The following is a 27,445-nucleotide window of genomic DNA, read 5'->3' as shown; positions in this document are numbered from 1 at the left end:
TCCTGGGAGCAGGGAGACCACCCTGGCCCCTGATTCAGGCATCTCAACAGCTACCTGTGGCACATCTGGATGGACCAGGACGGCTGAGCAAGCCTTCAGGAAACGCTTGCTGCTCTTGGAGACGTGGGCCCAGGATGCTCACTGTCTCCAACAGGTAGAGAGAGGGCAGAGACTGATGACAGGGGCTCCAGGCACCGCTTTCTCTGGGGCGAGGGGGGTTCCTGGAACCAGGAAGTCCTAGCAAGAGAAAGGACACGCCTTCTCTAGGCCAGGTGGAGAAGCAGCACTACAGCGTTTGCAGAAAATCCCTAATGAGACAGAGAGCACCTGTGCTCCCTGCCCCAGTCCCCAGCAGGGCCCCTCCCCTGGCCAAGCCCCGCCCCCCCCAAAGCAGATTAGATTCTACACCCCACCCCCACCTTAGGGAATGGCCCCCAGCTGGGATCTGGCCTTCAGGTTTCACCCTTGGGAGGAGGTACCAAGGGCCACCAAGGCTTAGGGAGAGGTTGGGACAAGGCGCTGCCCCTGCCTCTGCCCCCCAACTCCCGGGAAGTGATGTGCCCATTTTCAAAGTTCTGACTTCCAGACACTTGAAATACAGTGACCCCTTGGCTAATTTCTGGGCAGACAAGCCAAATTCTCTCACCACCCATCAGGCACACCCAAAAGGTGTGAAAACCCTGCTGAGGGTGAGCATGATTACGCATCAAGCCAAGGTCAGGCAGCAAGAACACAGAAGCACAATTCCCAGCTCCACCTGACCGATGTCTGGAAAGGCAAAGAGCCTGGAGGACCACTTCAGACGAGGGAAGACCCAGGCAAGAGGGAGGATTCCCTCTTGCACTTTTTGAAACCCTATTTCTCCACCATGGGCTCCTCCTTCTGGTGCCTTATAACTTTTAATTTTAACCCAACAGGGCTCATCTGGGATTACAAGCTTTTAAAAACTGCCATTGTGTATTAAAAAGTTACTAAGTACTAAGTTACTAAGTAATTAAGATTATATTACTCTGCCTTCAAAGGGGCCACTCCATTGCCTCCAGGAGGGGCAGGAGGGATGCCCCAGACCCTGGAGGCCAGAGCTCCCAGAGACCGGGTTCTACTTTGGGGGACAGGAGGGAGTCCTAGCCAGAGTCCTCAGAACCGGTTTTGAGTCCAAGAAAAGTAAACCCAAGCTCCCTTTCCATAAAATAAAAAAGCTGGACACCTGTCTGGGGGCCCTTCCACACCTGAGCTCACACACACCCAGACTGTCTTCCTCAAAAGCCGCCGCTGACCTTGGCCTCCCCTCTGCCTCAGTGGCTGTGCTCTTCCCCCCTGGGGTTTCCCGTCTGGACACACCCATCTCCCTCCCAGCTCCGAATTCCCTCTGCAGACGCGAGGCAGGTCCTCGAGTTCTAAACGTTGCAGAAGGTCCCTGGAGCCCAGGTTAGAGCCCCAGCATCTGCACGTGGATCCCCGCGGGAAGGGGCTCCAGGACGCGGCTCCGCCCACCTGGCCCTGAGCTCACCTGCGGCAGGTGAGAGCCTCAGGGGGCGCACCGCGGTTCTCGCGGTTACGGCCAGTTCTTCCCACAGCCAAGGCTCGACCTGTCCACGAACCCTCCCGCTGGAGCAAACTTTACCCGCTCGTGTTGGCAAAACATAATTTTTCACTTTTCCCAAGTCCCGACGTACCATAGCGCGACCCCACGCCGTCGCGTGGAAAGGAGTGGGGCTCAGCACCGTCGCCTAAAGGTGCCCCAAATGTCCTCACCCCCCCCCCAAAGGCCCCGAGACCGAAGTCCCTCCCGCCGGCTTCCTGCGCCCGGGGATTAGGAGGCACAAAGGGCCGGCGGGGAGGGCGCCCCGAGGGTGGGGGCCCGGCCGCCGAGGGGACGCGCGCCAGCCCCCGCGGCCGGGGATCCGGCCCCCGCCACGCGCGCCGCGCGCCCCCCGCCGTGCACGTGGGGCTCGGGCCGGGGACGCGGTCTCCGCCCGCGGAGCCTCCGCGCCCGGGCGCGCCCGGCACCTGTCTCCCGGCTCCCGAAGCCGACGCTATTGTGCAAGCCCGAAACCCACACTCTGCAATCGCGGGCGGACGGGGCCGAGAAAGTTCCCGGCGGCACCGGCCTCAGGTGTCCGCGTCCCGCGTGCGGCGCGGCGCCGGCCTCCAGCGCGAGGCGAAGGACCCGGCGGCGCCCTCCGCGCGGCTCCCGAGGCCGAGGGTCGCGGCCGCGCACGCCTCCCGCCCCGGCGGCGGCGCCCCGAGGGGGCGGCCCCGGCTCGGGTGGCCCCGGCCCGCTCCTCACCTGGAGGCCCCGGCCGGCCCCCGCCCGAGGCCTCGGCGTCCCTCGGCGGCCGCGCCGACCCCGCTCGCTCGCCGCGCCGGCCCAGGCAGCCGGGCCGCGTCTCCTTCCTGCTCACCTCGGCGCGGGCGGGGCCGCCGTATTTACATAAGGGGCGCGCCTCGCCGGCCGGCCCCGGCGGCCCGCCCCCGCTCGCCCCGCCCCCCGCCCTGCGCCGCCGGGGCGGGCGCGCGCCGAGGTGCCCTCGGGGGGCGGGGGCCGCGCGCGGGCCAATCCCGGCCCCGGGAGGCGCGGGGCGGGCGGGGCGGCGGGAGTGCGCGGGGCCCGGCCGCCCTCGCCTCACCTGCGCGCACCTGGCCGCAGAGCCGCGCGCCGCGCCCAGTGCCCCGCCGCCTCCCGCGGGGGAAATAGTTCCCGGACGCGCCGGCCCGGGTCGCCGCCCGCCTGCCCGCCCGCCCGGGGAGCCGGACCGCCCACTCCCGGCCCGGGCCGCCGGCGGGGGGGGGTGGGCGGGGCCCGGCCGGCTCCCCGCGCGCCCCACCCAATCGGAGCGGGCGACGGGCGGACGCGCAGGGCCGGTTTCGGGACCCAGAGGCGGAGGGGCCCGGGGACGCGGAGTGGCCGAGGCCCCCACGTCGGGGGCCCGCGCCCCCACACCCGCCGCCCCGGGCGCTGCGGAGGTCGGCCCGGCGCCCAGGGCAGCGGCCGCGCCGCAGTTGTCAGCACGAGCGAGAGGGGCGCGGAGCCCCGGGCCGCGCAGCTCCCGGCGCCCGAGGCTCCAGCCGCGCCGACGAGGCGGCCCTTCTGCCCGCGCCCGACGGCGCGCCCGCCTCCCTCCGGGCTGCGCCTCGGGAAGCCGAGGTGGCCCAGAGGGCGGACCTGGAAGGTGCCGGGTCGCGTTGCTGCCCTCTGGCGGGTGTCAGTCTCCACGCCAGGGAGCCGCGCCCCTGCGGGTGGGCCAAGCAGGGGTGAGGGCCTGGGGCCCACTTTCACAGACAACAGATGGGGAGGGAGGTGTCGGCGCGCGATTTATCCAGGCACAGCGAAGAGGTACCTATTTTTTAATGGCTTTGGCTTTATGGCATGAAGCAGGCACCCTCTCTTTAAAGGCACTGAGTCCTCTTCTGCCCCACCTCCTGGGTCTCTGAAATCTAGTCCTGAGTTCCAAAGAGATCACTGCAGGCAGCAACATTAGGTCTGTGGCTTAGAAGCACTGCGGCGGCCAGACAGGGGGGATGGCTTTGCTCTCCTGCAAGCATCAGACACCCAGGGCCAGGCCCTGGCCGGCCCCTGCAGCAGGAAGGGGCAGAGTCTGGGAGTAGCAGGCAGCTGAGCTGGTCCTGAGAGTAGACAGTTCAGGTCCCCCAGAGCCCGCCTGGGGCCCTGCCAGGGCTGTGTGGTCAATGTTCCAGATCCCTGGGCAGTGTGAAGTCCCTGAAGCTGTAGAAGGAGATGTCTCCATGATCCACAAGGGCAAAGATCAGCGGGACATCCCCACTCTGGTAGGACAACCGCTTGAGGGTGTGGAGGTCTGGGACTGGCTCATCAAATCTGCAGGGATAAAGGTGAGACTGAGGCCTGGACACAGCCCCTCCATAAACTGTGAGGTCCCAGGAAGGGGGACTGGAAGACAGAAGTTTGGAACCCCTGAGTTTCTCCCATCTACAAACTGCTCAGCTCTAATAAATTCTTCAAAACAAACCCGGAGCCCTGGCTGCTTAGGGGCCTAGGAAGAGCCAGGGTCTCCCCTCTCTCGGCTGTAAATCCCTCTGACCCACATCCCTCCTGCTGGAAGAGCCCAGGACTAAAATGGCACAGGAGAGAGATGATTGAAAACACTGGGGGTGAAAGCCAAGGACTGGGACCTTGGGTTCCACAGCACTAACTAGCAGGTGGTCTTGCTTCCCTCACCTGCTCTCTCTGGACCTTGGGTTCCTCTCAGGGATTGGCAAACTGGCCAGGGGCATGGAAAGGAGGTCCACGTGGTTGAAAGAGAACAGGCAGCAACTGGGGGTAGGGGTTGCTAGTTTCATACCCACTAATGCACATCCGGGCATAGGGCTTGCCAGGGTTATTCTTTCGGAACGTGGCCACGGCATCCGCCTGGTAAACATCAAAGGCAATCTCCAAGCCCCCGGACTTCTCCAGCAGCCTAGGAAAGAGTGAGAAACCTTAGGAAACAGGGGCTCTCCGCCCCCACCTTGCTTTTCCTCCCCACCCTTTTCTGCCCCCAACTCCAGGAAGCAGTCTCATCCAGGGGGGCTGAGGGCCTGCTATGAGGTACGACTTGCAGAGCTGCCCCATCTCAGAACCCTCCCCTCTTACCTGTCACACTGCCCTCTCCTGCAAACACACACATACTAGCGGATGCTTGGAACTAGGCCTGAGGGGGGGGTGCCCCCTGGAACGAGCTTCCTCACAACCAACTTTAAGAGTCAAATCCCAGCTGCGACCTGCTGGTAGTACCAACAGTGCAGTGCGGATGGGCACAGTCTGGAAACTCACCGGGCACCTCCGTCAGCGAGGTGCGTTGTCTGCAGCACGGAGATCTGCTGAAGGACTGTGGCTGCAAGGACAGTGAGCATAAGCCTTAGGGAGGGGGAGACCCCACTGTCCGCAGACTCCCAGGCACTTCTGAGTCTGCCATCTGCTTGAGCGTTGTCAGATTTAGCCAAAAAAAAATTTTTTTAGCATTGATATGTCCCATGTGATATGAGGTATGCGCTTAATTAAGATTAGCTGTTTGTCTGGAATTCAAATCTGATCGGCGTGGCAACATTAACATGGTGACTGGCAGTCCACCAGCTTCCCGTAAGGACCCAAGCAGGTCTGAATCTGTTGATGTGATCCTTGTCCTATTAGTTCCCTACCCTTAAGGTGCAAGGCACATGCAAGGCTAAGACATCACTCCTGGTTCCCTTCTAACAGCCAGGAGAACAGGGCGTCACAGGTAGCTGGGGCCGGACCCCCCACATCTTGTCTGTGACTTTAAGCACGCGGGTTTTGTTTGCATCCCACCTTGCTTCTCTCCCTGGGAACTAACTTGCATCGCCAAACCTTCCCACGTGTGTCCTTTTGCTGTTTCCTGGGAGAACGGACTCCACCAAACACACTCTCCTCCCCGTCTTTGTAAAGCTTCAATCAGCCCTGCTCAGTCTGCACCTTTCCAAGTCTTCTGATTTCCCAACTGCCAGTGGCCTGTGGAGAGGGGTGGGTACCTGGGGTGTCAGCCTGGCTGGGACTCAACAACGGGGTGACAGGTTGGTCCCACAGATGTGGGGGGCGGGGCTGGATCTTCTGCAGGTGCCGTCTCTGCAGCAGCTCCTTGTACTCAGACCAGCTGGAGCAGCGCCGCACCTCGGGGTCCGAATTTATGTCCTCCCGGAAGTGCTGGGCCTCCACCTTTTGCTCCTGTTCCCGCCTGGAGAGCTTCTCCTTCCGCTGGTTCAGCTTCTGGCACCAGGAACCGGCATCTGTCTCCCGCCCGGCAACATTGGCGGGGAGCAGCTCGTGGGCCGGGGCAGGCAGGAGGGTGTGGGGGCTATCTGCAGCCATGTTGGGGAAGGAGATCTGCTCAAAGTCCCAGCGAGGCTTACGAACCTCCTTGACCCCATTCTCTACTTTGCCACTCTCCTGGCTGTGCTCCGTCCCCATGCTGGCCAAAGCGGGGCAGGACTCCAGGGACCCCTGAAGCTGAAAGAGGTCCCCTGGGCCCGTGACAGGGTTTGATTCCTGGGGTTTCTCCTCTAGGCATCGACTGTCCTGGTTGCTGGGAGGTGGGCTGGAGGTTGCCAGGTTCCTGGGAGTCCCATCCACCCCCTGCAGGGGGTTCTCCAGGGCCTTGGGCTTCTTATTATCAGACCTGAGGGATGAGGGGAGGAAACAGCACACCTGCCTGCCTGCTGGGGTAAGCACCTCCCAGCGCGACCCCATGCGTTCTGCAAGGGCCCGGAGCTCCCGGTGGGGGAATGGCCACGTGGGGAATGTTACCCTGAGCTGGAGCTCCTCCTCTTCCTCTTGCCCTTCCGATCTTCCAAGCGCTGGGCGCTGCCGTCCAAGTTCAACTGCCTTTCATAAGGGGACAGGATGGAGCTGTGGGGTGAGAACAGGTAGGCGACAGGTCAACTGGCAGACCTGCCCCAGGGCACAGAGGGTGAGTCATGGGCCTTTACCCAGGCCGCTGGGCCTCACCAAAGGCACCTCTGAATTGGAATCAGGGCTCCTGCAGCATCAACGATAAATGGTTAATCGCTGGTGAGAAAATTTGGAAACTACAGAAAAATAAAGATGGGTGGGCACTACTGTTAACATTTTGGTTTTCTAAGAACATACATTTAACAAAAAAGACACTGTGCTAGCCTGGTGCTTTGTGATTTTTTTTTTTTTAGCGCCTCGCCCATTAGCCTATCATGGACCTGCCCCCTTATTGCTGCAGTTTCCTTTCCTGCCAGGCTGTTTTCATGGCTCTGAGACTTCACTGTCCGATACAGCAGTCACCAGTGAGTTAAAATTAAATCCACTGAAATGAAATCAAACGGAACACTCGGTCTAGCTGCGCGCTACACTGGACAGCACAGAAGGTTTTCATCCCCGCAGAGAGGCCTAAACACAGACCGCTCTAAGGAATCAGCTCTACTCTGTGGTCGTGCCTCTGCGTTCTGTTTCCAGGTTCACCGTCGTGATGGTGTTTTGTGTAAGCGCCCTGCTAAATCCAAGTTCCTTGGGGCGGTGATTTTGCTCCCTGCTACCCCTCAGCAGGCAGCACAAAGCCTGGCCCCCAGCAGGTGAAACCCTATCCCCGCAGGGGCACATCTGCACGCACCTATGACCATTTCCTTAGAATACATTCTGCTTTCACAGATTAAAGGATATGCCTGTTCCACAGCTTTCACGACACGCTATAAAACCGCAAAGGCCATACCACAATCTACTCCCAAGTCTGAAGGCCCGTGGCCCTCAGCAATGCTGGGTTACTAAGGCAACGGTCTTTAGAGGCCCCAGAAGAAAAGAACTAACCGAGTAAAAGGAATATGAAACCCTACTCGGTTGTCAATTCCTCACTCAGCCCTTCCTTCATGTGCGCCCTCCACAAATCTGCGTATCGCCTACAGAGCACCAGGCATGTTCTGGTGCTGGCTGCATCGAGGTGCTCACAGCGAGCTCCAGGAGCTCCAGCATTACCTGTGCGGTGACTAGGCTAAAGGTGGGTCTCACTCTGATAACTCAGGAGACACTGAAATGGCCCAAATTCATCCAAACATGCCACACAAGAGAGCACTTCTGGCAGAGGCCCCCAGTCCATGGCCAGGGAGCTGCCACCCAGCCATGGGTTCCTGATAAGGAGAGTCACTTTCCACCCTGGGGCCAGTCAGCCAGGCCCCAGGACTAGAGCAAATGGAAGGGAAACGGGATAGGATTTACCTTGGTTGGAATCTTCGAACTACATAGCCCAGTCTCTTCAAGTGGCTAAAGACCTCGAAAGAAAAAACAAGTGAATGTCAGACACCCACCTTTGAAAACACCCAATGGTTTCTCTAGACAGAAGCCATTCCCCATATCCCCCCTGCACAGCCCAGATTCCAAAGACTGACTGGACCACACTATTATAAACACCCACACACACACAAACAGCTAAGGTCTCAGTCTCTAAGTTCCTGCCTCTTGCTTACCTAACTGTGGGCGCAAATGACACTTGGTAGTTTTGGGGTTTAAACACAATCCCAAACAGTTGGTGATGGGCCAGAGAAAGACTAGGCCCCAGTATTTTGATACAAAGGCTGATAAAAATGAAGCCCCTGGCTACAATCTTGACAAGATGAGAGGTGATGGACATTCCCCCATCTCCATTGGCCGTGGCTGTATCGATTACTCGCGGGGCACCAGCAGGAATGTCCCGATCTCTCTGCAGCTGTCAACACAGCTCACCCTTTCTTCCTGAAAAGACCTTCTTCGGGCTTCTGGAATGCCACCTCCCCCTTTTCTCCTTCCTTGCTAGTCACTCCTCCATCTCTATTTCTAGTTCCTTATCTCCCCTCTGACTCCCTCCTGTGGAGTTTCCCAGGCCTCAGAGGAAGCTGGCCCCTGGGCCACTGCCCCATGGTGTTAAATACCATTCCTAGGCTCACGACATCCATGTTTATGTCTCAAGCCTCGAGGACCCCCCACATTCTAGGCTTATTTGCCCAACTGTCTTCATGACAGCCTCACTTGGCTGTTCAAGCCCCTCAAAATGAGCCTTTTGTAAGTGCCATGGGAACATAGCCCTCCTCTGTCTCAGGTTCCCCTTACGAGGCTCTTTTTTTTTTTTAATAAGTTTTTTTTTTTTTTTTTAAGATTTATTTATACAAGCACTGGGTACAGTCAGAAGCGCGGGAGGGTGAGAGAATTCACCAGAGCCAGAGCGGGGAGCAGAGCAGGCAGAAGGACCGAAGTACACTGCTGAGGGGAGCAGCGGGTGGCAGGAGAGGTCTGCACGCCATGTGGGACCCTCCTCCGGTGGTGGGGGAGCAGCTGGGGATCGAACCGGCGCTGCAGAGGCTGCAGGCAGCTTCGCAACCCAGCGCTCAACCGTTGCGCCACTGGGGAGGCCCCCCCTTACGAGGCTCTGCGGCTAGTTCCTCATAGGTACTTGTAAATACTCATTGACTCTGGCCGGTGGCTCGGCTTCTGGAAAGGGTGGCAGATACCTGGTACTGCAAGAAAGTCACGGTGTCCTCGGCCAGCAGCAGCTGGTAGGCCTCCTGGACAGACAGTGGAAGGTCTTGGTGGAATAGCTGGATACAGCCCTGTAAGGGGAGTCAACAGCTCAGCTGTGCACACTCCTTGCCCTGATTTAGCCAGTGGGACAACTTCCCAGCTCCCGCACCTGCCGCCCCCCGCCCCCCCACCCCCAGCATCAGGGGCAGAACTCAGCCCAGCAGGAAGCGGGGAGAGCAGACCACTCATGGAGGCTGGCATTCCTGCTCCCTGCATGGCATTCCCCTCTTCTGTTCCAGAAGCCGGATAACAAGCCCCCTGAACAGTCCCGCCCTTGCGGTTCCCGGGCCCGAACCCCTCCTGCACCGCGCCGGGGCCCCACTCACACACTCCAGCAGATACAGGGCCTCCTCGGGGTGAAGCCGCTGCCGGCCCTGCTCGGAGAAGCCCATGGTCTGCCAGAATTTGCCCTGCGTGGGCCAGAGCAGAAGTCACAAAGGAGCTGGGGGGGCGCGGAGAAGGCGGGCCCCTGGCCCCCAGCCCCGCCGCTCACCGCGGGCGACTTCAGCTCCACGAAGCCGTCCTCGGGGCTCCACTCCGCGGCCACCAAGCTGCCCCTGGCGAGAAGGGAGAGGCCGGCTCGCGAGGCCCCCGCAAGTTCCCGGGCCCGCCCGCCCGCCCGGCCCGCCCGCCCGCCCGGCCCGCCCGGCCCCTCACAGGCGCTCCACGCGCTCCTCCGCCAGCAGCTGCCAGAGCTCCTGGCGGCAGCGGCGCAGCCGCTCGGCCTGCGCGGCGGAGCCGTCGGGGAGGAAGTCCTTGGGGCCATGCGAGCGCTGGGGCAGCTTCTGGGACCGCGAGCGGGCGGCGAGCAGCTCCCGGGCGCTGCGGGAGAAGGGCACGCGGGTCAGCGCGCGCGGCGGGGCCGCCCGGAGCCCGCTCCCCGGCCGCGCCCCGCCGCCGGGCCCGGCCTCCCCCGCCGCGCCGCACCTGAGCAGCCGGCCGGCCGGGACCTCCACGGCCGCGGGCTCCATCGGGGCGCCGACTGCGGCTGCGCGCGCCGCCCTCGCCCCGCCCCCCGCCGGCTCCGCGCGGCCCGGGCGCCTCCCGCCCCCCGCGCCAGCCCCGCCCCCGCCAGCCCCGCCCCTCCCCGCTGTGCCTCCCTGGCTGCCCCGGGTCCTAGCGCCGGCCGCCGACCCCGCGCCCCCAAGCCCCAGCCCCGCCCCCGCCCGTGCTGGCCTCCCTGGCCGCGCGGGTCCTAGCGCCGACCGACGAGCGGGTGCCGCGATTGGGGGGGCAGAGAACTTGCCGGTTTCTGCATTTGAGGGAGTTCCCCGCTCTAGTTCGCCTCTCCCCTCCGGGCCGCGCTCTAGTAAAATTCGAGGAACTCGGCGTTTAAGATGTAATATGGGGCCTCCCTGGTAGCGCAAGGGGTTGGGACGCAACCTTTGAAGCTGTCCGCAGCCTCTGCAGCACGAGTTCGAGCCCCCACCAGGGAGATACCCACACGGCGCGGCAGACCTCTCCTCGCTCCCCGCTGTGCCACTCAGCCGTGGATTTCGGTCCATCTGCCTGTTCTGCTCCCCACTCTGCCTCTGGTGAATCCTCTCCCCCCCTGCACCTCTGGCCTGTACCCCAGCTCTTGTGTGCGCAAATAAATGAATCTTAAAAAAAAAAAAAAGAGTGTAACGTGGTCAGAGGCTCGACGCCTCCGCAGCTCCGGGCTGAGTGGGGGGCGCACAGAGGGTTACAGAAGTGAAAGCTGTGGGCCCCCGAATTCCCGCTTCGAAGACTGAAGACCACCGAGGCCGTCAGGTGCGGCCGGGGGAGACTCGGGGGTCTCGAGGCTGCCGCGGGCCGCCGTCCGGGGCCCGGCGCGGGTTCGAGGCCGGGGGCGGGCGGCGCTGTCCGGCCCACGCTAGTGCTGAAGCCCCGGCCCCGCCCGCTCCGGCTCCGCGAGGCCGGGGTCCCGCCGCGCTCCCCACGCCGTCCGCCAGGCGGCGCCACCGGCCGACAGCGTCGCGGGCCGGGCACCGGCCACCGCGGAGGCGGCCCGGCGGGACGAGGGACAAAGAGGACGGCGGCGTCCAGGGGGGCCCGGGCCTCAGCTCCCCACCCTTCGCGGCCCGTCTTCCCCCACCCGGTCGCACCCGGGCCCGCACCCCCGGGTCTGAACTCGGAGCCGCGCTCGCCCGGGACCGCGAGCCGCCCGCAGCGGCGCCCACGCGGGGCCCGCCCCGCCTCACGCCCCCTGGGCGCATGCGCCGACCCCCGGGCGGGCCGGGGCGGGGGCGGGGCGGGGCGGCGGGGGCGGGGCTCGCGCGCTGACTGACAGCCCGGCTGCGCGGTCGGGACGGTCTCTCCGCTCCCGATCCGGCGGGGGGGGGAGGGGCGGGATTTCCTGCGGGAGGCGCCGAGCCGGCCTTGGGAAAGGAGGAAAGGAGGAGAAAGGGGTTCGGGGGGGCTGCTGGGGCCGCCTTCCAGAGTGCCAGAGGCCGAGCGGGGCGCCGGACCCCCGGCGGGCGGCGGGCAGAGGTGAGACGCGGGCCCGCGGGGCCGCTCCCTGGGGCGCAAACTAACTTTTCTCGGGGGCTCGGCGGACCTTTCCGCCGCCCCGCGCCGTCGGCGCCCGCTCCCCGGTAATCCCCCTCGCGCCTTCACCCCTCGGCGCTGGGCTCCCCGGATCCCTCCCGCCGCTTTGTTCCCGGGGTGGCCTGGCCGGGGCTGGCTGGGGGTGCGCGGCTCGGGACGGGCATTCCGGGGGGCGGGGGAGCCAGTCGGACCCCAGGCACTGCCAGGGGCGCCACCCCCCGGTGTCGGCCGCGGGCCCTGAGCGGGGGTGCCCTCTGGACCGGGCTCGGGGCGTCCTGGAGTGAGGGGTCCCCAGCCAGGGCCCCGGGCCTGCTGGGTCTCCTGCCGCAGGACGCGGGCAGCGAACTTGCGGCCAGCGAGGAACTGACAGAACCTTTCCTGGGGGGAGCTGAGGGGCTGAGCCCGCGTCATCTGGGGGAGCCAGGCAGCCCCCTTTGCCCGCAGTGCCCCAGCTCCTGTCGGTGGTTCTGCCCAGCTGCTTCCCTCTCCCACAGGAGGGGTGCGGATGGGTCAGCAACAGGTGTTATAGAGCCTCTCTATCCAGCAGGCAGACACCCCCCTGCCAGAAATTGGGGGCCAGAAGCTCCCCGCTCCACCTTTAGAATTCATAAAGCGCCCCAAGGCTAGGGCATTCAGTGATTACAGTGAGGCTTAGGCAGGGAGGAGTCTGGGGGCAGGTACATTTCACAGGGAGTGACCCCTGTCCCCGCTGCCTGTGCCTGACCCTCCCCGCCCCACCTCCTGGCCCGCCAGTTGTCTGTGGGTGTCAGAGCCTGGGGCTGTGGAGAACAGGCTGCTGGCCCAGCCTGCCCTAGTGTGTCGTGCGCGGCCCCTTCTGCCCAAGGTTGAGGTGCTGCCAGGTGCCCTGGGGCCTCAGTGACTCAGCTTCCCCCTCCCAGAGCGCCACCTCCCCACTCCATGTACTGCTCTCAAGCATAGCAGCTCTCTCCCCCCCTTTGAGTGGCTCAGCCCCTCCTTTGACCCCGAAAGGGGTGGATTGGGGGCTCCCTGGAGGCTCTGTCCTGTTCTTCCTCTGAACCCCGCTGCTGGGACTCTTGCAGGCTCTGGCCCAGCCTTCCGGCAGGGGCACTGCACCTTTTCTGGGCCCCTGAGACCTGTCCACACTGCGCCTTGGGCCTGAGGAATGTTGACTGCTCTCCTCGTGGGCACTGGTGCTCCTGAGCCAAAGCCGGGAAGACAGGCAAGCCCAGCCCCGGCCCATCCTGGAGCCGTCGGAAGCTGCAAGCTGATATCCGTCCAGATTTCCACGCAACCTCCACCCCCTCAGAGATCTGCTTTCCTGCTGGTCGGGGCAGCTCACGAAGCACCTTGAAGTGTGCTCTCCTGTCAGCGCCTGACAAGGAGCCCGCTGCCTGGGGCACCAGACACACTCCCGCTGGAGACTCCTGGCCCTCCGGAGGGCCAAAGCATGGCACCGTGACACCCCATTTTAGGCCCCTCTCCCCACTTCTACTCTGGTCTCCTGAGCTCAGAGTCCAGCCCAGGGACCAGGATGGGTCGTGAGCAGGACCTGATTCTCGCTGTCAAGAATGGAGACGTGACTGGTGTGCAGAAACTGGTGGCTAAGGTCAAGGCGGCAAAGACAAGTAAGTACTTGCTGGGTGAGCTGTCCCTCTGGAACAGTCTGGAGTCCCCCAGCTACAGAAAGGCTTGGGGGGGGGGTCACTGATTTGGTGACTTGGGATGGGAGGACTATCTCGTTCTAGAAAAGAAGTGTCTCTATGAGGGTGAGCCAGAGAAGGAAGTCGGGCCCCCCTTGCTGTGTGTTCTTAGGCAAATTGCTTAACCTCTCTGGGCCTGTTGCGTCACCTATAAAGTAAAAGGGCTGAAGTACATTGATTCAAGGGTTTTCTGTTTTGTTTTGTTTGTTTTGTTTTGTGTGCCTTTTATGTGCAAGGCCCTGTTCCAAGCACTGGGTCACAGCAATGAATAAAGCTGACCAAAATTTTCGCCCTCATGGAGCTGCCTTCTAGCAGGTGGTTTTCCCTGTGTGTTCTTTGGAGCCACAGGGTTTCTGGCAGTGGGTCAGGAAAGATTGAATAGATAGAGCTCCACCCCCCTCCCTGCCCCCTTCACTTCAACCAGAACATCTCCACCTCTGTCTTGGCTTAATGGGGATGCCTGTAAGATAACTAGTTTTCTTTGTGTGTGTTTTTCCTATAAAATAACTTTCCAAGAGGAGAATTCTGCACTTAAAAAGTTCAACACTATAATGGCTTGCTGAAGCCCCTTTCTCCCTGCTAAGCTCTTCCCTGGGGGTGTGGATAAAGCTAATTTCCCGGAGCCTTCTCTGTGGCCTCATCTCTTGGACACCTCTGCAGTGAACCCCTAAGATATCAATCAGGCCTTTGGCCTCAGGGTGAGCTCTCTGGGCCATCCCAGGAGGACACTGGACTTATCACCCTGAGTTTCTAAACCAGCAGAGATGGTTCCTGCTACCAGAAGGGGATGGGGTGGGCAGGTCTTCTCTCGAGTGTGGGGTCTCGAGGCCTAAGACACATCTTGGCCCTGTGCAAAGAAAGTCCCAGGTCACCTGAAGACACCTTAATTATCCCCACCCGCACCTGGGAGTGAGGGGTGCCAGCGGAGGGATTTAAGGGCTTGGGAGCCAAGGGCTCCTCCTTGCACACCAGGGCAGGAGGTCCAGGATTTAGGGAGGACATGGAGCTGTGCCCTCGAAAGTGGATATAACACGGGCATGATGGGGAAGGTGCTAAGGAGATTCCAGGGCCCAGGTTCCTCCTCTCACCTCTGCGTTGTTCTTGGCGACCTACCCAGGGCTACTGCTGGCCTCACAGCCTTGGGGCCTCCAGGTGAGGGCACGTGGGTAGGGCCTGCAGGCTGGCAGCAGGGACTCCAAAGCCAAGGCTTGTGGGCTCCAGGAAGGTCACCTGCTCCCAAAATGAAATGTCTGGGGGAAAGAGGCCCCCCAGGAGACTTGCATGGAGTAAGGGCACAGAGTGACGGGAGCCTATGCCCTGCTACCCAGCCTGTCCTCTGAGAAGCTGGGGAAGCTGGCACCAAAAAAGATTGTCATGTGATATTCGCAGCCCTCACAGTTTTTGACACCTTGTAGTCCCCCAATTCCCTGTAACATGAATGTTTCTGTACCGTGATTTGCAGACAAGGAAACTGAGTCAGGGAGGGTTGGTTTGCCCACCTCACATAGTCGCTGTGTGGGGTTGCTGTGTGGCAGGCCAGAGCCAAGCCTGTCCCTCCTGGGCTCCCACCTCAGCTGCGTCAGAATTGCCTGGGGGTTCTGCTAGAAGTATAGGCTCCCCGTTTGCCCCAGAATTAGAACCGTCACAGAGCTAGGGGCTCTGCTGAAATTACACTGAGTCTGTGGAGATGCCAGAGCAGATCTCAGAAGGGAGACTGGGACCCTGCTCCTTCCCACAGGAAGACAAAGGGAAACTGCCCAAAGGGAGGTGTCAGGGCACCCCTCTTCCTTCTGAGGGGTGGCTTCTGACTGCCCACAGACCAGAGGAGAGGTGCTCCCTCAGCCTCCTCCATCGGAGGCCTGCTCTCTGGGGACTGCGTTCCCTGCCCACCCAGGTGGCTAGAGGGAGCAGGTGGCTGGGAGGAGGGGGTGCCATTGCCCTGGCCTTGCCCTGCTTCCCTCCCTCCCCCACTCCCTTTTCTGGACCTCCTTCTCTGGCCAGAGGAAGTGGAGTGGGCTGGGGTGGCCGCTGAGCTCACATCCTCTGGCCAGGCCTAAATCAGGAGCGACCCTTCCACCTCCAGAGCCAGCCATGGAAGAAGGTCGAGCTGCTGGGGAAGTGACGAGCCACTGCCAGGAACCCCAACCCTCCGCCAAGGTCCCTAGGTCCCCGGCCCCGTCAATCTGGGCCTCTCCCTGCCGCCTTTCCGGCCATTGTTCTGGAAAGAACAGAACCACCCAGCCTGGCCCTGCCCCTGTTCCCGTCCCTCCTGTCATGTTGTCCTGCCACGTCCCCGGGGTGTGGGGGGTGCTTCTCGGCCACGCCAGACTGTCCAGGCTGGTGGGGGGCTGGGATGGGATGCAGGACCTTCTGTGTCTCGCCCTTTCTGACCCCCTGTCCTCACTGGGGCTCAGAGTGGTTCCCTAGCTGGCCCAGGTCACACGGCCAGTAAGAGGGGAGAAAGAATTGGAACCATGCACTTCCTGCTTCTAGAACCCACTGTTCTTTCCACTGTTCTCAAGTGACAAGGACTTTCCAAGGGGGCTAGAGGAAGACTGGGGGGACCCGTGTTCCTTCCCGGAGGCCCCGCCCCTCTGCTCTTCATCACTCTTCACTCCTTGACTCTCTATTTACCTTTTTGGTGGCGCGGGATTTGGCTCAGCCCAAAATGTCGCTGTCCCTTCCCTCCCTGGCCCTTGCTCCCCACTGCCAGGTCGGTCCCTCCCTGTTGGAATGAGGTCCTCCCTTGCTGGGGTATTCAGGGGCCCACCAGGGCCTGGGGGGCAGGCCTGGGCCAGTACACTTGGCATCCTGCCAAGCCTGGGTTAAGCCAAGGCCTCCTCCTTCCCGGCAGGGGTGGGTTCCAGCAGGAGGCAGGGGCCGCCTGCATTCCCTTCCCTGCCCCTCCGCATCGCCCGTGGACTTCTGCCCGGTCCCCCGGCAGGCTCGCTTGCGGAGCCCACCTGCATAGTCTGCCCCGTCCTGGCGGGGGAAGGGAGCCGCATACTGCCTGTTCCCCAGTTCCTCTGCCACCACTCAGCAGGGCACCCCGGCCCCCCCCACCCCCGTGAGGACATCTCACCAGACCCTGCGGGGCAGGCAGCAGAGGCCCCCTGACAGGGGATATGGGATCTGTCAGCCTTTGCTGAGGGTGGCAGCTCTGGGTCGTGGCTCCAGGCAAGAGGCCCCTCGTCCAGCTCCCATCTTGTGCCCACTGATGGGCTAGGCCTGTGCCCGCCACCCTGGGGGCAGGCTCTGTGGTCGGCCCACATCTCAGAGGGGGACACCGTGCTGGAGAGGTTTAGTGACTTGCATGGTGCCAAGTGCATGGCCAAGCTGGGGCGCCATGTCTGATGCCCTCTCTTCCACCGCACTGTACTCGGGGGGTGTCATGGTGCCAGGCCCCGTGGCCAAGTCCAGCCTGGCGTCTGCCCTTCACGCTCCAGCATCTGGAGCCGCGTTCCTTTGGCTCTCGGCACCCCCAACCCAGGGAGACGATGAGACTCGCTCCGCCCGGCCCGTTCAGGCAGGAATGCAAACCATGTGCTCGTGGGGCTGTCCACTGAGCGCCCGCGTGCCAGTGCCCCCTCCCTGCCTCGCTGGCTGTATAAGCAGGCTGGGCCAGGCACCTCTGCTGAGGGCTCTTGAGCTGACGGGCCGGTGGGCCAGGCTGGGAGCCAGAAGGACAGGAAGGCTGATGGCCATGGGGCAGGTGCTGGCCTGCACACCGAGAGGTCAGCTGGACGGGTGGGGGCAGGGCACTGGATGGGAGTGCAGTGAGGGTGGGTCACCCGAGGGTGCCCTGACGCCTCCTGCTCTCACCCTCAGAGCTCCTCGGCTCCACAAAGAGACTCAACGTCAACTACCAGGATGCTGACGGGTAAGTGTGGCCCCGTCCAGGGAAGCGCTGCGGGCTCGAGGACAAGGGAGGACCTGGGGCCCAGAGTGCCCCCTGCTCTCACACTTGGTCCTTGGAGTGTGTTTGCTGACAAGCGCTCTGGGTCCCGCCTGTGTCCGGGAGGGGCGGGGGTCCCTCGCCTGCGGAGCTTCCCTGAGCAAGGGAGCGGGCCCGAGGGCCTCTCTGAGGGGCCTCCTTGGGTCAGATTCCTGCTGGGCCCCCTTTTCTCCCTGGAGGGTAGGAGCCCTCGGGCTCCTGCTCCCACGGCCCCCTCCCCTGGGCCGGCTGGAAGAGGGGGAGGCCAGACAAACAGGCCTCTCAGCCCAGACACTGAGCCCTTTCATGCCGCGCCGGCCACCCTGCGCTCCCACGGCGGGGCTAGCAGGGTGGGAGGCTGGGGGTGCAGTGAGCAAGCAGCTCATCGCTGCCAGCGCCCAGGATGGGTCCAGTATGGGAGACCAGGATTTGGGGGTGGGGGTGGCTCACTGACACCCCCACCTTCGGTACCCCCACACCAGCTTCTCTGCTCTCCACCATGCTGCCTTGGGGGGCAGCCTGGAACTCATAGCCTTGCTGCTGGAGGCTCAGGCCACTGTGGACATCAAGGACAGCAATGGTGAGACCCCAATGTGCCCCCACCTGACCCTTGGTCAGAGCTTGTTGCTGCTGCATGGTGGTGATACCCCAGAGGCCGCCCCCAGCTCCTTGGATTGGCTAATGTTTCACCTTTCGGTATCTCCTGGGGTGGTGGGTGGTGCTGACGTTTACTCCCCTGTTGAGGAGGTTCAAGGTCAGAGAGGTTGTGTGACCACCCTGAGGTCACCAGGTCACCCTTGGTGGGCACAGTGAGATTCTGGCCTCCGCCCTGCACGACTGACCTCTCCCTGACCAAACCACCCCAAGCCAGCGTAGCTTCCTCTAAAGATGTCTCCTGTCCAGCGGGGGTGACGTGGGCCTGCTCCAGGCCTCCCCACCCCACGCCAGCCCAGGGCCGCCCTCAGAAGCCCCCTCCTTCCTGCCAGGCATGCGCCCATTGCACTACGCCGCCTGGCAGGGCCGGCTGGAGCCCGTGAGGCTGCTGCTGCGGGCCTCTGCGGCCGTGAATGCCGCCTCGCTGGACGGGCAGATCCCGCTGCACCTGGCCGCCCAGTACGGGCACTACGAGGTGGTACGTGAGCCGAGGCGCTGGAATGGGGGTCTGTGCTGGCACATGGTTCATGCCCAGCCAGACCCCTCACTCAGCTTCCCCCACCCCAGTCGGAAATGCTCCTCCAGCATCAGTCCAACCCGTGCCTGGTCAACAAGGCCAAGAAGACACCCCTGGATCTGGCCTGTGAATTCGGGCGGCTCAAGGTGAGGCCTGCAGCCCTGAGGGTGCTGGGGTTGGGCACCCATGGGCCTCAGGAGGAGGCTCTAGCTGGGCGCTGGTTGCTGCAGGTGGCCCAACTGCTACTGAACAGCCACCTGTGTGTGGCGCTGCTGGAGGGTGAAGCCAAGGACCCATGTGACCCCAACTATACCACGCCCCTGCACTTGGCTGCCAAGAACGGCCACAGAGAGGTCATCAGGTACCCACCAGCACCCGCCCAGCCCCCCCTTAGCCCCTTCCTGTGGGACCGGCAGTATCCTCTGGTGTCCTGCCCTGCTGCCCTCATCACCCCGGCTCCGCGTCCATCTCCCAGCCCCCACCCGTCAGTGTCCTCCCTGTCCCCCCACCCCAGTGACTCACCCTCCCTGCCACAGACAGCTCCTGAAAGCTGGGATTGAGATCAACCGCCAGACCAAGACGGGCACGGCCCTCCACGAGGCCGCGCTGTACGGCAAGACCGAGGTGGTGCGGCTGCTCCTGGAGGTGGGTGCAGGCAGGTGTGGGCAGTGCCAGGTTCCGCATCCACTGGGGGCCTGGGAGGGTCTCCCCTCCATGCGGTGTTATGCATGGATGGTTGCTAAGCAGCTAGAGAGCAGATTCATCTGGTTCCAGCCAGACGCCTGCTTCTTGCTATCTGAGTGACCTTGAGCTGGTCCCTAACCCACCGCTGTGTTTCTATTTCCTTCTTTGTAAACTTGGAAAATACTGCCCACCTCCTGGGTCGGGGTGAGGCGGGGGTAGGGGGTGACGGGCACTGTGCTTAGTACATGCCCCGCTGTGCTCTCCCCAGGGCGGGGTGGACGTAAACATTCGGAACACCTATAACCAGACTGCGCTGGACATCGTGAACCAGTTCACCACCTCCCAGGCCAGCCGGGAAATCAAACAGCTGCTGCGGGGTGAGTGCGTGTGTGCAGAGACCCACTCCATGGGCGAGAGCGCCCTTGGGTGCCAGGAAGTGGAGCAGGAACAGATGTCCTGGAGCGGGGGACATGTCAGGGGAGGTGCTGTGGGATGGTGAGTGTCACGAAGGGGACACGAGAGGTGGACTGCGCCCTAACGACCCCCAGATGATGTCTGCCCTCCCCTCCCCTTCTCTCAGAGGCTTCGGGGATCCTGAAGGTCCGAGCACTCAAGGATTTCTGGAACCTCCATGATCCCACTGCCCTCAATGTCCGAGCGGGGGACGTCATCACGGTGAGGACCTGGTGCAGGTGTTTCTGTGCAGACACAAGTGATGCTGTCACTGACCTGGGCAGCTGCTGTGGGTCAGGTTGTGTGGTAAGGTCTTTAGGTGAGACACTGTCTAGTTGAATTCCTCCCAAATCCAGGTAAGGTAAGCGCTCTACTGTTTCCTGTTTTAGAGGTGACAAAGTTGGGGCTTAGTGGAATTAAAGTGGCCATCGAAGTTCATGCAGCTAACAGTGGGGCTGGGATTTGAACCAGTCTGGCTCTGGGCTTGTGCTTGTCAGCCCTGGAGGCACTTGGGGAATGGGGCTGGATGCTGGGTGTGGGGACAGAGCTGTGGGCTTACCTGGGCATCAGCGCCAACTTCTTCTTGGAGGCAGAAGAACTGGAGGGGAGCTGGCTGCCTGCCCTGGCCTGGTGCAGTGAGTGACCCACCTCCCCTGTCTCTGTAGGTGTTAGAGCAGCACCCCGACGGCCGCTGGAAGGGCCACATTCACGAGAGCCAGAGGGGCACGGACCGGGTGGGCTACTTCCCCCCAGGCATCGTTGAGGTTGTCAGCAAGCGGGTTGGCATCCCCACGCCACGCGTCCCCTCTGCACCTGCCCCCCTGCGCCCAGGCTTCTCCCGGACACCACAGACCCCTGCTGATGATCCCCTGCACCCTCTTACCTATGGCCAGCTCCCACGAGGGGACCTCAGCCCAGATAGCCCAGGTACATCCTCCCGGAGGGACGGGCTGGGGTGGGCGTCTGACTTTGGCAGGCTGCCAGTCAGCTGTTGGCAAGGCCACCTTGACCTCGAACCGCTTCGCTTCTTCCCCCTGCAGCAGGTGACAGGAATAGTGTGGGCAGCGAGGGCAGTGTGGGCAGCATCCGCAGTGCTGGCAGCGGGCAGAGCTCCGAGGGCACCAACGGCCATGGCACCAGCCTCCTTATTGAGAATGCCCAGGTAGGCAGAAGGGGGTGTGGCGACCAGGAGAGGGGCCTCCCTTGCTGCCAGTGCCCCCAGCAGTCAGCTCTTTCCCTCTCTCCAGCCACTGCCCTCGGCGGGAGAGGACCTGGTACTGCTGGGACTGCACCCCCCACCCCTGGCAGGTAGGAAGGGTGGAGGGAACCGGGCTTAGCAGTGGGGGGGAAGCTAGGGCTTGGCCCCCCTTCATCCCGCCACCTTTGATCCCATTTCTCTCCCTCCTTAAAGACAACCTGAGCCACCGGCCTCTGGCCAGCTACCGCTCAGGGGAGCAGCCTTTCACCCAGGACGTGAGGCCAGAGCAGCTGCTGGAGGGGAAGGTGTGCCGTGTGCGGGGCTGGGCTTTGGATCCCGTGGGGGCGGGGCCTCAGGCCGCTAGGAGGCTGGGGCAGAGGGTGGGGTGCAGCCAAAGGGTCAACCTCCGCCCTCCCCCTGCCACAGGATGCTCAGGCTATTCACAACTGGCTGAGTGAGTTCCAGCTGGAGGGCTACACCGCCCACTTTCTGCAGGCTGGTTACGACGTGCCCACCATCAGCCGCATGACGCCCGAGGTAGGGGCTGCTGCAGGAGGGCTGTGGAGGGCCCGGTGGGCAGGGCAGGGGACCTGATGGCCTGCCTCTGTGTGGCAGGACCTGACAGCCATTGGGGTGACCAAGCCGGGGCACAGGAAGAAGATCGCCTCTGAGATCGCGCAGCTCAGCATCGCCGAGTGGCTGCCCAACTACATCCCTGTGAGTGGGTGGCGGGCCCGGGGGGCCCCCGCTCAGCTGTGCTGCTCCCCTGGCTGGGGCGGAGGCGGCGGGCAGGCTCCGACGGTGGCGCTCTTGCAGGCGGACCTGCTGGAGTGGCTGTGTGCTCTGGGGCTGCCGCAGTACCACAAGCAGCTTGTGAGCGGCGGCTACGACTCCATGGGGCTGGTGGCCGACCTCACCTGGGAGGAGCTGCAGGAGATCGGCGTCAATAAGCTCGGTGAGAACTGCTCCTGCTGGGCCCCCGCATGTCTCTGAGGGGCTCCAAAATGTTTTCAGGGTGCAGGCCAAAAGGAAAGGATGGCGACAGTGGGACTAGGTGACCCTGCCCAGCCCCAGCCAACCCTGCCGCCTCTATCCGCCCCTGCAGGTCATCAGAAGAAGCTTATGCTGGGGGTGAAGAGGCTGGCGGAGCTCCGGCGAGGCCTGCTGCAGGGGGAGGCCCCCGGCGAAGGGGGTTGCCGGCCAGCCAGGGGCCCGGAACTGATGACCATTGAGGGTCTAGAGAACGGGGACGGCCCCCCTGTGGCTGGCCCACGTCTCCTCACCTTTCAGGGCAGCGAACTGAGCCCAGAACTACAGGCGGCCATGGCAGGGGGAGGCCCTGAGCCGCTCCCTCTGCCCCCTGCCCGCTCCCCCAGCCAGGAGAGCATTGGAGCACGCTCACGCGGGTCTGGGCACTCACAGGAACAGCCTGCCACGCAGCCCAGTGGTGGAGACCCCAGCTCTCCCCAGGAGAGGAATCTTCCAGAAGGCATAGAGCGGCCACCTAAACTTTGTTCCCCACTTCCTAGCCAAGGAGCCCCCCCTTATGTTTTTATGTACCCCCAGGGCTCACCCTCCAGCTCAGCCCCAGGGCCTCCTCCTGGTGCACCCCGAGCCTTCTCCTACTTGGCTGGATCCCCTGCTGCTCCTCCAGACCCGCCTCGGCCCAAGCGCCGCTCCCACAGCCTGAGCCGCCCTGGGCCAGCTGAGGGGGAAGCAGAGGGCGAGGTGGACAACGGGCCTGCAGGCAGCACCTTGGGCAGCTACGCCACCCTCACACGGCGACCTGGACGCAGCGCCCTGGCACGGACCAGCCCCAGCCCGACCCCAACCCGAGGGGCTCCTCGTAGCCAGTCCTTTGCCCTCCGGGCACGCCGCAAAGGCCCCCCGCCCCCACCCCCCAAGCGCCTCAGCTCTGTCTCTGGCCCCACCCCTGAGCCTCCACCACTAGATGCAAGCCCCGGGCCCAAGGAAGGGGCGTCGGGGCCGCGAAGGCGAACACTGAGTGAACCAGCTGGCCCATCAGAGCCCCCTGGCCCGCTGGCCCCCACGGGCCCTGCATCAGACACAGAGGATGAGGAACCAGGGCCTGAGGGGACAACCCCATCTCGGGGCAGCTCAGGGGAAGGGCTACCGTTTGCAGAGGAGGGGAACCTGACTATCAAACAGCGGCCGAAGCCAGCGGGCCCCCCACCCCGGGAGACGCCTGTGCCTGCTGGCCTCGACTTCAACCTCACAGAGTCCGACACCGTTAAGAGGAGGCCCAAGTGCCGGGAGAGGGAACCGCTGCAGACAGCTCTTCTGGCCTTTGGAGTAGCCAGTGCTACAGCTGGCCCCCCTGCGCCCCCCTCCTCCCAGACCCTCAGCGAGTCCCCCTCGGCTCCCAGCCCGCCCCGGCCTGACCCTAGTGGCCCTCCAGCTCCAGGAGCCCCAGCCCCTGTTTCTCCCAGTCCCTCAAACCAAACCCCCTTGCTCCCTTGCCCTGGGCCGGCTCTGGACAACTCAGCGGGCAGTCGGCGGCATGGGGACACTGAGGCCCCGGCTGTGCCAGCTGCCCCTGCTGCCCTCATCAAGGTGCCTGGAGCAGGTGAGGTGGGGCCTGTGGGAGAGGGCTGTGTCGGCGGGCGGACATCCAGCCCAGCTACTTCACAGGCCAACCTTTTTGTCACTGTAGGATCAGCCCCAAAGCCTGTGTCTGTGGCCTGCACCCAGCTGGCATTTTCTGGCCCTAAGCTGGCTCCCCGGCTGGGCCCCCGTCCGGTGCCCCCGCCAAGGCCAGAGAGCACTGGGGCTGCAGGCTCCGGACGGGCACAGCAGAGACTGGAGCAGACCAGCTCCTCCCTGGCAGCTGCACTGAGGGCTGCAGAGAAGAGCATTGGCACTGAGGAGCGAGAAGGGTGAGGGGTGCCGGGTGCTGGCTGTGGGGAGCAATGGCCATGGTGTGGGAACACTTCCAGATCCTCTTCCTGGGGGGTCCTGGGAATGTTGGGGAGCATACCACAGGCAGATGCTCAGGCTGGGAGGCCCCTGTTGGAATGGGAAGAACCCAGGTTCTGTAGTTACCCAGGTCTGACCTACAGGGTACCCTGGTGGCTGCCAAGGGGCAGCAAATGACCTTGGGCTAGTCACTTCCCTCCGGAGCTTCGCTTGGCTCAAGGGATGGTGCTACCCACTGCCCCGGGGGTTGTAAGAATTAAGATGCACTGGAAGGGCTTGGCCTCAGCCCAAGCTCAGCGCCTCCGAGGCGCAGGCGATCAGCTGACCTGGCCCTCTCCTTCCTCTGCAGCACCCCCGGCACCTCCACCAAGCACATCCTGGATGACATCAGCACCATGTTCGACGCCCTGGCCGACCAGCTGGATGCCATGCTGGACTGAGCTGTGCCTGCAGTGCTGCAGCGTCCACTGCCTTTGCCCAGCACAGAAGATGCCAGCTGCTTGGGCCAGGAGCTGTCAGCGCCGCGGTGCTTGGGGAGCAGCCCCCACGGGGGCCAGGGGACTTGTCAGAACCTGGCCTCTCAGCAAAGCCCCCTCCAAGTGTGTAATCTGACCAGACAGCCCTGCCCCTTGGAAGGGGGCCTGGTAAGAACTTCCTCCCCAGGGAGAAAGAGGCGGTTGCATCTGGAGGTCTTTCTCTGGCCCCTGCCCCCAGTCTCGAGTCTCTGTGCCAAGGTGCCCTTGCCACCCGCTCTCCTGGAGCTCTGACAGCGGCAGGTGTGGCGTGCCTGGCGGGTCCCCTACAGGTGTACATAGGACATGTAAATAAGCCACCGGAGGCCCACTCCGGGTGGCAGTGCCCAGGCCAGCCCCTGCTCCTGCAGGGGTGGGGGCACTATGAAGAGAACCCTGAAGTCCAAGCTTTTTCAACTGTAAATGTTATTTTTTAAGCAGAGAGAAATGCATATATTTTAAATGGAATTTATTCTATCTATAACTGCCTGAAAGGACGTAGTGGGGAGGGGCTTTGGATGGCAGCCGAAGTGCCTGCTGCCAGCCTGGGGGCAGGAGCCTGACACCGTGGCCCAGGCCCCAGTTCTGGAACCTTAACCTCTCCCCCGACTAACACCAATGAACGTGTCGTGCCGCACGAGCAGCTGTGTGTCTGGGTCTGTGCCGCCACCGCCGGGCCACGCCGCGCACCACCTCGGATGAGGAGGAAGGCTCGGGTGACCCCCACCCCCGCCGCCTCATCTTTGGGGTTCCCTCACTGGCTGAAGCCTCATGGACCAGTCACAGGTTTTTCTTAAGCAATTTACAAGTTTTAATACAAACCAGTCTACATTCATTCCTAGAAGGCTCATTTCCAGTAAAAAATATACACCAGTAAAAACATTCTCACAGGAGAACTCGGGCAGGGGCCCAAAGGGGCCCCCTGGGCTGGGTCCCCAAGACTGACCCCACGGCTCGCTTGAGGGTGGCCACGGGAAGCACTTCCAGGCCCAGGTGAGGGGCTTTCACCTTCTTCGGGTCCCCACAGGTGGAGGGAGGAGAAATGCCTGGCTACACCTCGGCCCCTGCCCCGGGAAGACAGGATGAGGGGCGCGGGGTGGGGCTCCGGCACCCCCGCAGCAGCAGCCGCCCGAGCGAGGCACAACCTCTCATAGCTGCCACCACCGCGCTGGCAAAAAGTTGAGGCACTGCTCCCCGCCGCCCCATATTCACAGCGCTGCCCCAGAGGCCCAAGAGCAGAGGGCACTGGGTTAGAGGACCCTGAAGGGGGCACACACACGGTGGGAGGGGTTGAGGGCCTTCAACTAAGCGCTCAATATCACACACTCAAGACGCCCCTGCCTAGACCCGGAGGACGCCCAGCAGGCAGACCTGGGGCCCAGGCTCAGCAGCGCCTCCGCGCAACAGATGACAAGCCCTGGGACCGGGGCCTCCAGTGCCATGAGATGCAGGAGAAAACCCTGAAACGTTCGTGATACCACCCACCCATACCCCAAAACGGGTCTGCTTCAGCCCCAGGGACCAGGGCAACTGGCCTCTGCGGCCCATGGCTCAGAAGGGAGAGTTCATGCCCAGCTTAGTTTCAAACTGCAGCTTCTGTCGCTTCTGGTAGCGGACCCGGACCCTGTGGGAAAGCATATTAGAGTCCAGGTCAGCGCAGACCCCCAGACCAGGGCACGGAGCCGGACGCCAGAAGAGGGCGGGGCGGGCAGCTGGAAGGCGGGGTGCGGGACCCGGGAGGTGGCAGGCTTAGGGAGCCAGCCGGGGCCAAGGGTGGAGCCCCGCTCACCGAATCTCATGCAGCTTCACGATCTCGTTGGTGACCACCACGAGGACCAGCGAGAGGCAGCCCAGCAGCCACGTCAGCAGCGGCACGTCCTCCAGGCCAAAGTGCACGTGGCTAGCCCCATGGGTCCACAGCCGCAGGTCCACCACCGTCTGCACCACCTGCCCCAGCAGCCTGTGGGGAGGGCGCCATTCAGCCTCTGGCCCAAACCCCTCAGAATCAGCCCCTGACAGCCCCCTAGGCCCGCAGTACTCACACCACGGGCACCGTCAAGGCCCACCAGAGGTTGGTCAAGGGGCTCTTTCTCCACAGGGGCTTGGTGCGGTGCACGTGGGTGATAGAAATGAAGACTGGAGAGAAGGGGGTGAAGGAGAGTCAGTTTTCCCACAGCCCGGGCCTGGCCCCAGGCACCCCGACGCCCGTTCTGGGGGCCCTTACCAGTGTGCAGGACGATCAGGGCGGCGGCGAGCTTCTGGGATGTCAGCAGCCCGTTAGCGAAGTCGCCAAACCAGGCTGGAGCCGTGTCGGTGGAGCTGCGGGGCGAGGAAGCAAGGTGTGCTCAGCACACCCCCCCACCACCCCCACCCTCCCCCCCGGAGCCAGGAGTAGACGGGCAGGGCGGCACCCACCTGGGCAGCATGATGGAGGAGCAGTTGGTGAGGTTGCGCGCCCGGGCGCTGTCGCAGAAGCTCTGCAGCGTGAAGCCAAAGCAGATGAGGCACGAGCTGATGGTGAGGCTGAACTTGAGCAGGAAGCAGAGCAGGAAGTAGTGCTGGGTCTGAGGGAGAAGGGGGTCTCACTCCCGCACCCAGTGACTTTTCACAAGTAAAACAGGCGACCCAGGAAGTGGGGTGAGAAGAGGGGGTCCGGGCAGACACTGCCCACTCTAGCGAGGATCTCCCCAGCCCTGCACCAGCACCTCCCCCTTGGCTGGGGAGAAGTTCTGGCGGAAACCCTCTCCAGGCCAGCCCCAGGCACTCACGTTAAGGGGTGAGGCTGGGCTCATGGGGGCTCCTCATCGCTTACCTTCTTAGGGATAGACTGAAGGTTCTTCCCGGTCGCCATGGACATGATGGAGCTGTGAGGGGGCTTCCCCAGCAGAGAGATGCTGAAAAGCAGAGACTGGATGAAGGGTAACGACCATGACCCTTTGTGCCCCCCGACCCCATGTGTGAAGCCTGGCTTGAGTCTTGAGAGTGAGATCAGAGCTGGTGGGCAGATGGGGAGGCAAGGGCGATCCCCCCACTGCCTCCTTGGCAGAGGAGGGGTGCACTGAGCACAGCCCAGAACTTGGGTTCCTGAGATGCTGAGTCACCTCCCAACCGCGGCCGTGTGGCTCTCACCTGAGGAGAGGGTAGCAGAAGCAGGACAGCCACAGGATGTCAGTGGTGCTCAGGAGTGGGGGCAGCTGGACCAAGCAGGAGAGGAACTAGGCAGAGAGGGGCCAAGAGACAGGCCTCAGCTCCGGCCAGCAGTCATGCCGGAGCCCAGGCCAGCTCTCTGCTGTGATGCTCAC

General features: G+C 63.1%; 4 protein-coding genes across 15 annotated transcripts in view; 1 reads left to right on the top strand and 3 right to left on the bottom strand.

Moving 5' to 3' along the window:
* LLGL2 (LLGL scribble cell polarity complex component 2) overlaps window positions 1-2,322 on the bottom strand; it is a 29,076-nt gene extending 26,754 nt beyond the window's left edge. For both annotated transcript variants that reach the window (XM_037492603.2, XM_054689047.1), the window contains exon 1: window positions 2,291-2,322. The gene's annotated coding sequence lies outside the window, so the exon portion shown is untranslated. The remainder of the gene's footprint in view (window positions 1-2,290) is intronic.
* A 1,018-nt stretch (window positions 2,323-3,340) lies between these two features.
* On the bottom strand, window positions 3,341-11,241 carry TSEN54 (tRNA splicing endonuclease subunit 54). The gene is made up of 12 exons (XM_037493335.1): window positions 11,121-11,241; window positions 9,971-10,025; window positions 9,701-9,865; window positions 9,537-9,600; window positions 9,370-9,453; window positions 8,974-9,072; window positions 7,709-7,761; window positions 6,278-6,379; window positions 5,506-6,149; window positions 4,793-4,853; window positions 4,323-4,439; window positions 3,341-3,838 (listed from the first exon to the last, which is right to left on the bottom strand). Exons 1-12 carry the CDS (start codon window positions 11,239-11,241, stop codon window positions 3,688-3,690), a joined length of 1,716 nt encoding a protein of 571 aa, XP_037349232.1. The 3' UTR covers window positions 3,341-3,687.
* Window positions 11,242-11,471: 230 nt separating this feature from the next.
* On the top strand, window positions 11,472-25,841 carry CASKIN2 (CASK interacting protein 2). The gene is made up of 20 exons (XM_037494699.2): window positions 11,472-11,515; window positions 12,634-13,179; window positions 17,083-17,134; window positions 17,671-17,768; window positions 18,175-18,320; window positions 18,410-18,505; window positions 18,590-18,720; window positions 18,896-19,004; window positions 19,312-19,420; window positions 19,624-19,718; window positions 20,162-20,423; window positions 20,537-20,658; window positions 20,744-20,804; window positions 20,908-20,999; window positions 21,121-21,231; window positions 21,310-21,411; window positions 21,511-21,649; window positions 21,800-23,281; window positions 23,369-23,591; window positions 23,981-25,841. Exons 2-20 carry the CDS (start codon window positions 13,086-13,088, stop codon window positions 24,069-24,071), a joined length of 3,615 nt encoding a protein of 1,204 aa, XP_037350596.1. The 5' UTR covers window positions 11,472-11,515; window positions 12,634-13,085; the 3' UTR covers window positions 24,072-25,841.
* The window catches only part of TMEM94 (transmembrane protein 94), a 31,764-nt gene continuing 28,839 nt past the window's right edge, over window positions 24,521-27,445 (bottom strand). For 9 of the 11 annotated variants that reach the window (XM_037494694.2, XM_037494693.2, XM_037494698.2 and 6 more), the window contains 7 exons: window positions 27,273-27,358; window positions 26,956-27,037; window positions 26,559-26,707; window positions 26,368-26,462; window positions 26,186-26,279; window positions 25,933-26,103; window positions 24,522-25,767 (listed from right to left, as the gene is read on the bottom strand). In XM_037494694.2, coding sequence (XP_037350591.1) covers window positions 25,695-25,767; window positions 25,933-26,103; window positions 26,186-26,279; window positions 26,368-26,462; window positions 26,559-26,707; window positions 26,956-27,037; window positions 27,273-27,358 — 750 coding nt within the window. In that variant the 3' untranslated portion in view covers window positions 24,522-25,694. Of the gene's footprint in view, window positions 25,768-25,932; window positions 26,104-26,185; window positions 26,280-26,367; window positions 26,463-26,558; window positions 26,708-26,955; window positions 27,038-27,272; window positions 27,359-27,445 lie in introns of all 11 variants that reach the window. The other 2 variants (XM_037494690.2, XM_054688644.1) reach the window with 1 other exon arrangement.

Source organism: Talpa occidentalis, unplaced genomic scaffold, assembly GCF_014898055.3.
Source record: "Talpa occidentalis isolate TD23 unplaced genomic scaffold, MPIMG_talOcc4v2.1 talOcc4.7, whole genome shotgun sequence".
Lineage (NCBI taxonomy): Eukaryota > Metazoa > Chordata > Mammalia > Eulipotyphla > Talpidae > Talpa > Talpa occidentalis.
Note: the sequence above shows the minus strand (reverse complement) of the source record. Positions and strands in the feature narration are given on the sequence as shown.

Coding starts and splice junctions, on each gene's coding strand:
- TSEN54 (XM_037493335.1), bottom strand. CDS start 11,241: ATGCGCCCAGGGGGCGTGAGGCGGGGCGGGCCCCGCGTGGGCGCCGCT. Junction 9,866..9,970: donor CCGGCCGGCCGGCTGCTCAG/GTGCGGCGCGGC, acceptor CTTCTCCCGCAG/CGCCCGGGAGCTGCTCGCCG. Junction 4,854..5,505: donor CAGCCAGGCTGACACCCCAG/GTACCCACCCCT, acceptor CTGTCCTTGCAG/CCACAGTCCTTCAGCAGATC.
- CASKIN2 (XM_037494699.2), top strand. CDS start 13,086: ATGGGTCGTGAGCAGGACCTGATTCTCGCTGTCAAGAATGGAGACGTG. Junction 20,805..20,907: donor GCACCCCCCACCCCTGGCAG/GTAGGAAGGGTG, acceptor CCCTCCTTAAAG/ACAACCTGAGCCACCGGCCT. Junction 23,282..23,368: donor CATCAAGGTGCCTGGAGCAG/GTGAGGTGGGGC, acceptor TTGTCACTGTAG/GATCAGCCCCAAAGCCTGTG.